The following is a 14,371-nucleotide window of genomic DNA, read 5'->3' as shown; positions in this document are numbered from 1 at the left end:
ATTCTCTATGTGATTATGCCCAAGCCATCAACTATTAATGATAAATTAAAAGACTATTTACCTGTCAGGACCTGAGTTCAGGCACTCAAAAGTTTCGTATTTCTCTTGCAGAAGCTGATGACAATACTAATCCCTGCACTGTGTAGGGAGGTGCATTCCTTGCACTGGCTTAAGTGCTAATGATTTCACCAACCCTTGAAGTGCAGAACAGTAAAAAAACAGTTTTCAGCCGTTTTTCTTACTGATTTCTCATTTTAAAAATTACAAAGTAAGATTTCAAATAGGTTTTAAAATAAATTATTTCTGTTTAAAAGGCAGTGCCTTAGTTTAAAAAGACATGCCAGTAGATCTATCTGGATTACTGCACATATCACAAGATGGCCTTTTTCATCAATTAAAAATTTATACACAGAAGCAACAATTTCATGCCTTCAAATAATTTTCTGATTTTACCTTAAAGCACCAAGATTTTGGCTACAGATACGTAAAGCAGTCTTCCAGAAGGCAATCATAAATATTAATAGGTACTGGATAATTTTAGCTGGGTTAAAAAATCCTATCTCTCCTATTGACTCATTTATTACCCTGCCACCAGCTTACAGCCCTGGAAGAAGCTGACAGTCAAGTTCACAACTACTAGTTTCTAAAGAAACAGTGCTACAGTCTCCCAATAAGATAAAGATCAAGAAATGCTTCCATATCTAAGGGCAAAATTAAGCTTTGTATATATCTGGAAGGCCAAATCTGTTTCTGTCTCCTTAAAGTATCAAATTAATTTAACTTCCTATTCTGTTATACTCTAAAATTAAGTGGGTTTACACATGACTCCAGGTTTTTCCTACTGCTATAGGATGAGTTGAGAAATGTACCTTAGCTAGTTCTGAAGAAAATATTTTACGTATCTAAAAACATTTAATGTTTTATATGAATCTCTCTCCAAATCCTATTGCCTATCAATTTTCATTAAGAATACTAACACTGCTTCCTTAAGATTCAGATCTTTATGCACTTGGCACATTCAGTTACACATATTCAAACATTTAAATTCTCTGAATTCTTTTCCTGCCACTTTAGTAGAGGAGGATAAAAACAAACCTGAGCTGTAACTAGGCCAACTGGAGGATACACATTTATGTTGCTAGTTCTATCTAGCTAAACTTAACAACATTTTGAAACCCTATATTGAATTTAAACGCTCTCTACCTACAACAAAGAAAGCTTGCCTTGATATGCTTACCTAAGGTGCTTCGATTTTTCCTCCGTTAAAGAAATTAAATAATCTCTTTCATTTACCAAAGATTTTTTTTTTAAGTTGGCACTCAATCAAAGTCCATTTGAAGGATCTGTTCCTCTAACTTAAAATGGCAGCAGTTGACCTCATTTACAATCAACTAAACTTAAGTACTTCTTGGCAATAATATGTTCAACTGATACATATCTTATCTTTCTATGGACAAGATAATTTAAGAAAAATTGAGGAGACACATATAGCCAGGCCTTAAAATGTTACTTGTATGCTTATTTTCAGTATACTATGAAAAAGGGAAATAGCAATACAGAATGTAAATCAAAAGGTCAAATTTCTAAGAATGTATAACAAAAGAGAAGATTTTCTAAGAGGCAAAGTCTCAGTAGCAAAGACTAACCAATAAGCCATTTTAACAGGGAATGTCAAGTCAAAAGTAAAGAGCAATCCAGATCCAAAACTGATATACTTGTGAGTTCATGCCAAACTTGGTAACTTTTTCAAAAGCAGTTTATGTGGAATAAGAATTCAGGCAGAAATGGATTATTCAGTTTAATTCTTATTGTAATTACAAGATCTAAAATATTTCTTTGTTAAAGATGCTGAGTTCCCACACATTCTATGCTATGTTTCTTTTCAACATTTTCTTCCTCTATAACTAACTCCATCATTTAGTTTCTAACCTTCACATTAGATCTCATAAAGCAAATATTTTCTCCCAATTATGAGTAACACTATCTCAATTTTAATCTATTGTTTAAGAGAATTAAAAAAAACACTTTAAGAAACTCACGTATAAACTAGTCTGCTTGAGAAACTTTTCATGTTCAAAGTATTTAATTTTTCAAAATAACTCTTCAGATCTATGTGAATGGTATTATATTTATTTTACACTCATGAAAATGTGATCTGCCTAGGGTCACAAAATAACTTAATGTTTGAAGTAGAAATAAAATTGTGACATTTTCTTTATTTCATATTATTCAAATATCTCCTATGACCATCTAAAGAATTTTCCTATTTTGAAGGTAACAAACATTGATATCTTAATCTGAAGTGTATGTATTAAACACACACACACACCAAAGCACACACAAAAGTACATACTATACACAAACATGGAGACAGCAAACTAAAAGGGAAAACAGCGCTTACCTTCATCTCCTTCTGGTACATATGAAGCTGTAATAATGTCAATATCAGCACAATTCATCACAATCTGATTGGTTGCCTGCCTCACCTAAGATGGCAAAAAAAAAAAAAGTCAGCAGTGTCAGAAATAGCCTAGATTATTAATATGTACATCTTCATCTTGGCCTAATATATGTTATAGGCAATTTTTTAAAAAATCCAGACATGACTAAAACCTAAACTAAGTACTGATGCAACAATGGTAGAAATAAATGACTAGTTCTAAATATCCAAAGCAATTCACATTTTTGTGGTAATATTCAAAGCAATAATAAATACTTAGGTATTTCACAGAATTCAAGTATCTGACCAACGAGCTAAATAAAAGCCTTTTTTCCCCCCACTTAAACCTTGATTTAAAACAACTTAAATTTTTTAATTTCAAACAAATTTTAATTAGGAAACCTTTCTTACATGTTGCAAATAATTATGTATCTCAACCTGCATATCATACCCATCATGAGTGTATGCTCTTTTTGTAAAAATAGAGGAAGAAATCTGGTATCGTAAACTATGTCAAAACTTCATAAAACACTCTCAATTTTTTCTTTTCCCAAAGAAACATCTTGAATGTAACAGACACTAATGACTCACCACCAAGATTAAATAAACTTTTACGGCTTTGTCTTATTTGACTTAGATCCGAAAAAGTAAAATATAGGTACAAAGAATGCCCCTTCCTCTCTTCCTCATTCCTTAGAGATAACCACTATCCTAAGCTAATGTATATCTTTCTCATATATGTTTAGTAATTTTGTTACATATATAAAGAACAGCAATGTTTTTAATCTTATACAAATGATATCAAAGTGTGTATAACCTTTGCACTGTATTCCACTGTTGTTTAAACGAGAATTTTTCTAATCGCTAGTAACATTAGTTATCTCTTTTGTTTCTTCTCTTTCTCTCTCTCTCCCCAACTTCTACAACCACCCCCCCACCTCCCTTCTTCCCTCCCTCCCTCTCTCATTTTCTTTCTTTTTTGGCCCTTAAGTTTTCCTCTGCAACTTATTCATAACCCCTGCTCATTTTCCAATTTGGTTGTAACCTTGTTTTTATATAATTGTTGCATTAAACAAAACTTCAAATTCATTTTCAGACATTTGAACAGTCTAAATCTAAAATAACAAAAACACAGATGTTCTAAATCACAAAGAAATGCCCACAGAGGCCAATGAAACAGGTGAGTACAGTAGGCCAGGTGAAGGCTATGCATAAAGGAAAGCTATGTGCAAAGGAAGGAGGAAGTATACATTTCCTGGAGCAAACCTATTATTGGTAAATACGGGAAAAAAAAAAAAAAAAAAAAAACAATGTTGCCAGATCTTTCAATTTTAAAAAGCCACAAATACAAATTTTACGTGCAATCTCCCAATTTTTAACTAATGACAATTAATTCAGATTTTTTAAAAACACTGTGTAGATCAAACAAAACCAACTGTAGTCAACAGTGCCTTGAGGTCACTGAACAGACCACAACACTAAGTAAAGAAACAGAGTAATATAAAATCTGTATGAAAAACCTACCTAAGAGTAATTATTTTATTAGGAACCAATACATACATATGATTAATATTAAATTAAAATTACCTGGCCTAAATTATAGACAGTATGTTATTAAACTTATAACAGATTGTCAAAATCTCTTAACATATAAAGAGAAACTATTTTGGCTTATAAAAAACAAAATCCTCTCTTAAATCTTCCTGTTTCTAAACAAAAATACCATTCAGTGAACAGTTTTTTAATTTTGTAAGTGGTAATATTCCTTTCTTCACACTGTTTATTTTGCCAGAACACATCTAAACAACACTAAAACTTTTAATCCCAACTGACTGTTTATAGCACTACATTTAAACAAAAAGAAAAAAACAACCTTGCCTTTTCACAAACTGACTTTAAAAATTTTTTTCAGAAACACAGGAATAAAGCATTTTCTAGCATATGCACCAAAGGGTAAAATGAATAAAAAACTTTCCAGGGTTTGAAGTTAGCATAGAGAATAACAACAGTGGTTTAGTTACATGTCTTAATCTTTACCTAGGCAACTTTTATTTTCATCCATCAACATCTACAATGAATTTAATGGTAGCCAAGCAATTAATCTACCATGTCAAGATACCTGTACTACACTACATATGCCAAATGACATTTATCTCACTACTATTGTACCGAATTGAGGAAAAGTGTTTGTACTTTGGAAAGGCCCAGGACACAACATCCAGTTATAAGTACATTCCAATTCCTCCTGTGTTTAGAGAAAACCCACCAGTTTGTAGAAAGGACAGGGAAGCCTGGTGTGCAGCAGTCCGTGGGGTCACAAAGAGTCAGCCACGACTGAGCAACTGAACAACAAACACCACGACCAGTTTATACTAATGAATTAAGCTGCTTGTTGAACAGCAACTAATTTTTTTTCCAGAGTACTGCCATTTCTGGAAGGCAATACTCAAATTTCAAAAATCAGACAGTATATTCTGTCTCATATTAGAAATGCACTTTATAAACAACAGGATAATCCATAGAAAGTGTTTCTTTTACCACTTAGTGCCTCACACACAGTAATCTTTTAATAGATGTTATTATTCGGACACATGCACAGAGAACAAGACTAAATGTGCTCTACTCATAAAGATATTAATCTGAATATCATCTAACAGCATTCACCTAATGGTTTAGAAAGCACTTAATCAAAAGGATAGCAAACTTAAGAATAATGTGCTGTATTATAAAGCACATATATATTATATTGGATATCAGCATACTCTTATGTACCATCCAAGGAATGTAATTTAAAACATCCAGGACTTAAGAATGCACTCAACTATCACACTGATCTTTTTGATGCTTTACCAACAAGAGCTCTAACCTGATGATTCAGTGATTTCTCACAGGTTAACATCATCATGTTACTGAATACTGCTTGTATGTTCCACTATCAAAAATACAGGTAATAATGTAAGTCAACTATACTTCAATTAAAAAAAAAAAAAAACTAGTAATAAATCAAAAGAATTTCAGCATTAAGATCTTCACTTTCCAAGCTTAAAATAGAAGCAGAATGTTAAAGGTGGGCATATAAATTGTATTGATAACAAACTTACTTTCAACCTTTCCATCTGGTGCTCTGAATAAATGGGTTATTAGTGTATTCTTTCTTAAATTCAAACTACGGCTAGTTAAGTCTTCTTGGGGTCCCATACAGACTGTACTTCAACTAAAGCAAACCACCCTAAGTAACGTTTCTACTGAAGAGACAACTCGACCACTGGTAACAATTTTGCAATGGAAGTTTCCTAAGAGCGAGAAAGGGAGCAATCTGAGACAATTTTTTTCCTGAATGAGTCTTTACCACAGTCACTCAGGAACACACCTTACATGTACTATTAAGACTCAAAAGGGTTTTTTCCTGATTGCTAAAACCCTGAGATTTTAGTAAAAGGAAACTTCCAGTCTGACAATTCCAAAAACCAGTCAGTCTGAAGCTTGACAAGTTTCACTTTGCCTAACAAGCAATTTCATCATTAAAATTTTGTAATAATCATTGCCTTTGTGGAACAATGCTATAATTTCTAAAGACAATAAGGAGCAAATAATTAGTAAACACAAATTGAGCCAAGTTTTCTAACAAAAGAGCCACTAAAAACAGCAAGCTGCAGAAAGTCAAATATAACAAGTAAACATACAGAACATTACTATTTATTGTTTATATACCATAAAACTTTAAAATCATACATAGAAGTAACACCTACCAAAAAAGAGAATTTACCGCTCAGGGTGAGGGTGGGAAGAGATGGAAATGGACTTTAGTGGCATCTGTGACATTTTATTTTCCAAAAAACATCTAAAGTCTAAAACAAAGGGGACAAAGCACTAACATCTGCTAAATCTAAGCGGTAGGTTACTTCTCTGTATTTAAAATATTTCTGAATTTAAAATAAAATATTAAAATGATTGCAAATGGCCAAATAAACTGAGAACTACATACTTGTATGGTGTTCAAAATGGAATCTCCAAGATCTAGAGAACTAATCTCAACAACAAAACAGCTATCTGAAGGCTCAGTCCTTTGACACTGACTCACATACAGATTACAGTAAGATTTACTTTACAGTAAGAACAGTCTCATTTATGTAGCAAAGTTCAGAGACGTCTCACTGATAATTTACTATTCAAGACCACATTTATGTAGGCTGCATTGTACAATATCAATTATCAAGAACCAGGAAGTTAAAAAAAAAAAATAAAGCCTTTATGGAAACCAGAAGCAATGACACAAAGTCCATACAATAAAGCTCATACCTTTCACTCAGAAGAGAATCCATCAAACACATTTAGAAAAAAATTTTAAGCTCAAACAAGCTTGTTTATTTGGTTACTTAGAGCTATTCAGATCAAGTTTAGTAAAACAGAACAGGGAAGAAATTGCACAATAGGGAGCAACAACAAACAGAAGCAAGTAATAACCTGAGAATAAGAAAAACAAGACAACTTTAAAGAACAAATATGAAACTAATAAATTATAGTACATAGTTCTGGGTAATCTATGGTTATAAGTATCAGTGACATATTGAGAATGCTTTTCAGTATTTAGAAAACCTAGAATATGAGGAATCACAGAGTTTAAAAAGGTAAATATTTCCATAGAATCAGTAAATATTTTTTAAAGTCTGAGTGTCTCAAAGAGTAAGCTTCATTTATCTGGAAAACTCACCGCAGAATTCACTGCCAGTTGATACTGGATAAAACTTACCAAACAAAACTTTCTTATACTCGGGGGTTTCCTCAATGATACATTTCAAGAAACATAATAGAAATCTGAACAAATTCAATTCCTTATGACCAATCTTTCAAATTTACTTTAAGACCATGTAGTGATCTAGCATAATGCTGGACAAAATTAATTACTTTTATCTTTTTTAAAAGTAAAAAAAAAAAAGAAAAAAAAAAGAAACCCCTACCAAAATGACTGCATAGAAAATCTGCAAAATTTGGGCAGAAACTTCTGTAACACAGGGTTGACAATAACATCCATTTAGGTGCCAAGTTTCAGTCTGCCAAACAATCTACTGTATCTGTAACTCTCCTCAAAGTGCCAATTTAGTCATCTCCATCATGAATATTTTGTTGGCAGAGGCCAGGGATTGTTTAGTATATCCTGACTCCTATTTCTCTGGCACAGGTAAACTATTTCCATAACACAATTACTGTATAAAGCACTATACACTCATAACCAGGAACTGTCACCACTCACATAAACTTGTAATCTATTTTTAAATGAATTACCTACAAAGCAAGAGAGTCAGAATTTGAAATAGCTATGAAAGTCTATTCCTCTCACATATCCTAATGTAAAACGAGGGGAAAGGGAATGTCCCATTTTTCTAGGCCCATGATAACACATTTTCAAAACCTGCTGAATTAGACCACACACACTTATGTAAAAGACAACTATTTTTTAAATCAGTGCACACTGACTAATTCATCTTCTCCAGGAGTCCACACCCAGGCCTGGTTAAAAATCCACTAAATTTCTAACATGTAACCTGTACAAATACTCTGGGCTTATTACAAAATTTTGCAACTAAAGCAACCAAGCAACTTGTATACTTTGTGCAATGTAATTCCAAACTGTTAGGGGACTGACACAATATCAGTTATCAATTTGGCTTCCAGAGATATAATTGTGTCCACATTTTTAGACTTCCACAATCAGATACCACCTAATCCCATAGGTTAAACTTACTGCTCCAATCTATTTCAAAAACATCAATATATGCTAACAACTGTTAACTTTTTACTAATGTTAACTCCTCTTTACATTTTCAAAAGCGGCAATGTGTACAATTAAAAAGTCCAATCTTCCTTTAATAAAACCTGTTTTCTTCCTTGTATCAGATTAACAAGTCCCTGCTAATACCTTGTACATTACCATGTGCTCCCTCAAGGTCCCGAACCAGCCTGCCATATATTTCTCATTTCTTTCAAAAAGCCAAGTAGAAAATGGGCCAAGTAGAAAACGGATAAGCATGTCACTGCTTGCTGTTCTACCATAACACTTAAATAAAACCTTTATTAGCAATTTTTTTCTGAAAAATTTCCCTATACCTCTCAAAATTATGAACCCATTATGGGGTATACCTCTCAAAATTATGAACCTATTAGGGTATACTTCTCAAAATTATGAATCCATTATGGGGTAAAACAACTATGGAGTTTAAAAAAAAATGATTTTTTCAATGTTAGCCTTTTGACATAATGCGAACTCATTCATTGCTAGGTCCTTCTTCCCGCAGGTCTGCCAAGTCACAAGACACACTACTGTTTACACTCCCTCCCATCTGCCCCCAGCCAATATATATCAAACATTCTATAGTCACTTGGCTCAAACAGTCTCCCAAATAACCCTCTCAAATCCTAATTTAGACCCAGGGTGCACTCATTCTGATTCATATTCTAAATGGAAAATGTTTTAATCACCTGACTTTCACAGGGTTAAGTTTCATCTTTAGATGCAGAGCCCTCATGCTTTCCTACAAGCACCCCAAATCTGACAGTATACTTTTTAATTCTACACTTTTAGACACATTTTCAACCTGTGAGTACTCGGCTTTCAAATACAACTGCCAACTTTCAATTCATTCCAACGCTATGCTAGTCTACATTTCTTTTATTTCATTGCTACATACACCCTGTTCTTTAAGATTGAGGCCTACTGATTTTTTCCCCCTAACTGCAGTAGGAAAAGAAATGAAACAAATATATTTATCATCATTCTTTTTAAAGGTAACAAGTAAAAGATATTTAAAGCTATCGTTACAACAAGATATTTAAAGGTACTAGTAAACAGTTCCCATTTTTCATCAGGAACGTCACATAATACATCACATAACACGATATCACAAATGTCTATTGTTCCTGACCTTTGTAGGGCATCAATACTAACGATCTCCAAAATCAAACAATACTTTAGATAATCTGCGGGGGGAGGGGCGGGGGAGCATGATTCACCAAAAACTGCAATGAAGAGTAATGGAATATTTTCACCAGTGATATACTAAAACTAATGGCTTCTTGCAGAGGAGGGTACTGCTAAGCAACCATCGCTGTAGCAATAAATCCACCTGCTTCAAAGGCTGCAAAGCTAGAAGATGGGAGGAAAAGCGGAGACGGGGGTCCTCCTTCAGCTTCTCTAGAGGTTAGGAGAGAACAAAGTCACTGCTGCACTGTCACTAGAGGGGAAGGGGGAGGGGGCGGATCATCTTAGAAACCCTGCCCCTGGGCCGGAGCAGGCGGGGAGAACTCAGCTAGGCTGCACGGGATTAACATTCCCCTTCTCACTCTCTTCCCCCTTCTAGAATCCCCTCCTCTCTTAACGCGCGGCAGCCGGAGTCCCAGATGACTGCCCCTTCCAAAGTGTCCTCCGTGGAGCGTAGGGAGAACGACGGAAAAGGCTGAGCATGGACTCCGATGACCCCTCTGGCCTCCCCAACACCCTCCAGCCTCTCCCAGACCACGACTAAGCCCAGAAGGGCCAGGGTCTGGGGGAGGCCCCACACAGGTGTGCTGGCCCCAGAGGCGCGCGGCCCGGGCCCCAGCCCAGCAGGGCAGAGCACATAGACCGGGCACCCAGCGGCCGTCCCAGAGGGGCGCGCCCATCCCCGAGCCGGCCTCCCCAGCCCCAGGTCCGCAGCGCCCAGGCCCGCCCGCCCGGTCGGGCCCCCAGCCCAACCCGCGGGCGCGGCCTAACTGCTTGCCCGGCAGCTCGCCCCCGGCGCCCGAGGGTCGCCGTACCTGGGCGGAGGCCTCCAGCTTGCCCTCGAAGGTGAAGTCCAGCAAGTCGGGCTTGAGGCAGAGGCTGTAGTTGATGGGGGAGACGTCGGCAGGCAGCCGCTCGAAGGGCCTCTTCTCCGGCATCGCGGCGAGGCCCAGGCTGTGGAGGCGGCGGCGGCGGCGAGAGGAGCGGCTGAGGAGGAGGAGGAGGGGAGGAGGCGGAGAGCCGAGGAAAAGCAGGCGGCGAGCAAGGGAGGGGGCGGCGGCTGCCAGCCACATCCACCGAGCGCCGGCGACCGCCTGAGGAGAGCGACCGGGGGAGTCTGGGGGCGGGGAAGAGACCCAGCCCGAGCGCCAGGGGCCAGGAGGGAGGCTGTGCGGGCGGGCGGGCTGGCGGGCCGGCTGCCTACAGGGAAGGGGGCGGAGGGGAGGGAAGGGGAGGAGGGCCAGCGGGGAGGGAAGGCGGTGGCGGCGGCAGCTGCGTGCGCGGCCCCGCGGGGCGGGCGCGCCTCCGCCGATGTGCGCGCACGCGCCGAGGCAGGGGAAGGAGCGGCGAGGGCGCGGCCGGCTGGGCGGGAGGATGCGGGTTAGCGAGCGAGCCTTGGAGGCGGGAGGGGGCTGCTGGCGCTGCACCTGTCCGCGCCGCCGCGGACAGCGGACTGCTCCCGGAGCCGGAAGAAGCCCGGAAGGGTTTGAGAAGCAGAGAAAAGGTGTGAGGGCTCCCTTATCACACCCGCCCGCCCCCCACATTCCCTTCACCACCCCCATCTCCACCCCCCGGCCTGTCTTTGGAGTAGAAACCTATGCAGTTGGTCAGTGCAAAATGTTAAAATACCAATTTAGAGCAAAATCCCAGCCTAGATTTTTAGCTCCAGATCAACAGAAAGCCCTGACTGGAGTCTCTTTGGCCGTAATTATTCTTGTTGTTTTCAGTATAACTTCAAGGGATGATATGAAAAATTTTGTCAGAAAATCTTGTAATAATCCAGGTTACTAAAATCAGTAAGATTTGGACCTTTGAACAAGGGCTTTCAAAAGTTAGAAGTTTTGTTTTCATGATTTCATGTTAAAAAGTAAGATATGTTTCACTTTTTTTCTGGTTTCATCTTTGTTTCTACTTAAAAAAAAAAAAGACCTGGGAATTCCCTGACCGTCCAGTGGTTAGGACTCTGTGCTCTCACAGAGTCTGGGTTCTATCCGTGGTGGAGGAACTGAGATGCCACAAGCCCTGCAGTGCGCCAAAAAAATTATAGTCATAAAAGACCTTTTACCAATTGTGGCCTTTTTAAAGGTAAATTAGCTGTGGCTCCCTCAGTTTTATAGGCATCTCACTGAGGCATATATTTTTAATATAAATATATATTATACATAAATGTGTATATATTTAAATATGTTTTAAAGTGTCAAGGATGAGGAGATTTTATCTATCCCCATGTTCCTTTATAAAACCTTCTTATATAGCACCCCTTGTCAAAACTCAGTGCTGAAGGCTGTACTGAACCAGCATTGTCCAATAGAAATATAATGCAACCTAGCTAACTAACTTTAAATTTTCTAATAGCCACATCAAAAACAGGAAAAAGGTGAAATTGATACATCTTATTTAACCCAGTATATGCAAAATATTATCATTTCAGCATGTAACCAATAAAAAATATTAATGAAAGAGTTCCATGGTGGCCTGATGGTTAGGATTCCTTTCACTGCCATGGCCTAGATTCAATCCTGATTGGAGAAACTGAGATCCCACAAGCTTCGCAGCCAAATATATATATATATATATATATATATATATGCATATATGCAACTTTTTTTCCAAAATAAGAGTTTGAAATCCAGTGTATATTTTACATTTACAGCACATCTCAATTCTGACTTGGCACATTCTGAGTGCTTAACAGTCACATGTGACTAATAGCTATTATCAATATATTGATCAGCACCATCTTGAACTCTAGGCCTGTCCTGCTATCCTCTGAATCCTACAAACCTTTTAAGACAGACTGAAAAGCTGCAGTCCTTTCAAACTAAGATGTGAGATGGGGCCTTTTGTTGCATGGATGCATTCCTGTGACCATTTTTGGTCATAAACTAATAATTCTAATATAATTTGTTAATCTAATAATAATGTATTGAGTGCTTACTAAACACTTTACATGTACTAATTCATTTAATCCATTCAACAATTCTTTTAGGTCGACACCATTATCCCCATTTTACAGATGAGAAAACAGACACACAGAGATTTAGAGACTTGCCCAAGGTTGTACAGCTAGTAAATGGCAGAGCTGGCATTAAGACTCAGCCATTTTTTTTCCCTCCTGGAAAATTTTGTTGCAGCTTCCCTATTTCCTAATTCTCCAGAACTATACAAAAAAGATATTAATTACCCAGATAACCACAATGGTGTAATCACTCACCTAGAGCCAGACATCCTAGGGTGCAAAGTCAAGTGGGCCTTAGGAAGCATCACTATGAGCAATGCTAGCAGAGGTGATGAAATTCCAGCTGAGCTATTTCAAATCCTAAAAGATGATGCTTTTCAAGTGCTGCACTGAATATGCCAGCAAATTTAGAAAACTCATCAGTGGCCACAGGACTGGAAAAGATCAGTTTTCATTCCAATCCCAAAGAAAGGCAATGCCAAAGAATGTTCAAACTACCACACAAGAGCACTCATCTCACACTCTGCTGCTGCTAAGTCACTTCAGTCGTGTCCGACTGCGACCCCATAGACAGCAGCCCACCAGGCTTCCCCGTCCCTGGGATTCTCCAGGCAAGAACACTGGAGTGGGTTGCCATTTCCTTCTCCAATGCATGAAAGTGAAAAGTGGAAGTGAAGTTGCTCAGTCGTGTCCGACTCTGTGGGACTCCATGGACTGCCGCCTACCAGGCTCCTCCATCCATGGGATTTTCCAGGCAAGAGTACTGGAGTGGGGTGCCATTGCCTTCTCCCATCTCACACTCAAGCAAAGTAATTTTGAGCTAGCCTAGCTCAAAATTCTCCAAGCTAAGCTTCAATAGAATGTGAACCAAGAAATTCCAGATGTTCAAGCTGGGTTTAGCAAAGGCAGAGGAACCAGAGATCAGATTGCCAACATCTGTTGGATCATAGAAAAACCAAGAAAATTCCAGAAAAACTTCTGCTTCATTGACTACACTAAAGCCTTTGACTGTGTGAATCACAACAAACTGGAAAATTCTTCAAGAGATGGGAATACCAGACCACCTTACCTGCCTCCTGAAAAATCTGTATGCATGTCAAGAAGCAACAGTTAGAACTAGACATGGAACAATGGATGGTTCTAAATTGGGAAAGGAGTACATCAAGGCTGTGTATTGTCACCCTGATTATTTAACTTATATGCAGAGTACATCATTTGAAATGCTGGGCTGGATGAAGCACAAGCTGGAATCAAGATTGCTGAGAGAAATATCAATAACCTCAGCTATCAGACACCAGCCACCCTTATGGCAGAAAGTGAAGAGGAACTAAAGAGCCCCTTGATGAAAGTGAAAGAGGCGAGTGAAAAAGCTGGCTTAAAACTCAACACTCAAAAAACGAAGATCATGGCATCCGGTCCCATCACTTCATGGGAAATAGATGGGGAAACAATGGTAACAGTGACAGACTGTTTTCTTGAGCTGCAAAATCACTGCAGATGGTGACTGCAGCCATGAAATTAAAAGACACTTGCTTCTTGGAAGACAAGCTATGACAAACCTAGACAGCATATTAAAAAGCAGGGACATTACCAACCAAGGTCCATCTAGTTAAAGCTGTGGATTTTCCATAGTCATATATGAATGTGAGAGTTGGACCATAAAGAAAGCTGAGCGCTGAAGAATTGATGCTTTTGAACTGTGGTGTTGGATGAGACTCTTGAGAGTCCCTTGGACTTTAAGGTCAAACCAGTCAATCCTAAAGGAAATCAGTTCTGAATATTCATTGGAAGGACTGATGCTGAAGCTGAATCTCCAATACTTTGGCCACCTGATGGGAAGAGCTGACTCACTGGAAAAGACCCTGATGCTGGGAAAAACCAAAGGCATGAGGAGGGGACAACAGAGGATGAGATGATTGGATGGCATCACCAATTCAATGAACATGAGTTTGAGCAAGCTCTGGGAGTTGGTGATGGACAGGGAAGCCTAGCGTGC

General features: G+C 38.4%; 1 protein-coding gene across 3 annotated transcripts in view; it reads right to left on the bottom strand.

Annotated features, from left to right (window-relative positions):
• Positions 1 to 10,636, bottom strand: part of NPEPPS (aminopeptidase puromycin sensitive) — a 111,142-nt gene extending 100,506 nt beyond the window's left edge. For 2 of the 3 annotated variants that reach the window (XM_006074327.4, XR_003107807.2), the window contains exons 1-2: positions 10,232 to 10,636; positions 2,402 to 2,486 (exon numbers count right to left, since the gene is read on the bottom strand). In XM_006074327.4, the coding sequence (XP_006074389.2) occupies positions 2,402 to 2,486; positions 10,232 to 10,489 (343 nt within the window). In that variant the 5' untranslated portion in view covers positions 10,490 to 10,636. Of the gene's footprint in view, positions 1 to 61; positions 195 to 2,401; positions 2,487 to 10,231 lie in introns of those variants that run through there. The other variant, XM_025280244.3, reaches the window with a different exon arrangement.
• Positions 10,637 to 14,371: the final 3,735 nt, after the last annotated feature.

The sequence above is a fragment of the Bubalus bubalis genome, chromosome 3 (assembly GCF_019923935.1).
Source record: "Bubalus bubalis isolate 160015118507 breed Murrah chromosome 3, NDDB_SH_1, whole genome shotgun sequence".
Lineage (NCBI taxonomy): Eukaryota > Metazoa > Chordata > Mammalia > Artiodactyla > Bovidae > Bubalus > Bubalus bubalis.
This window is presented reverse-complemented; position numbering and strand designations above follow the sequence as displayed.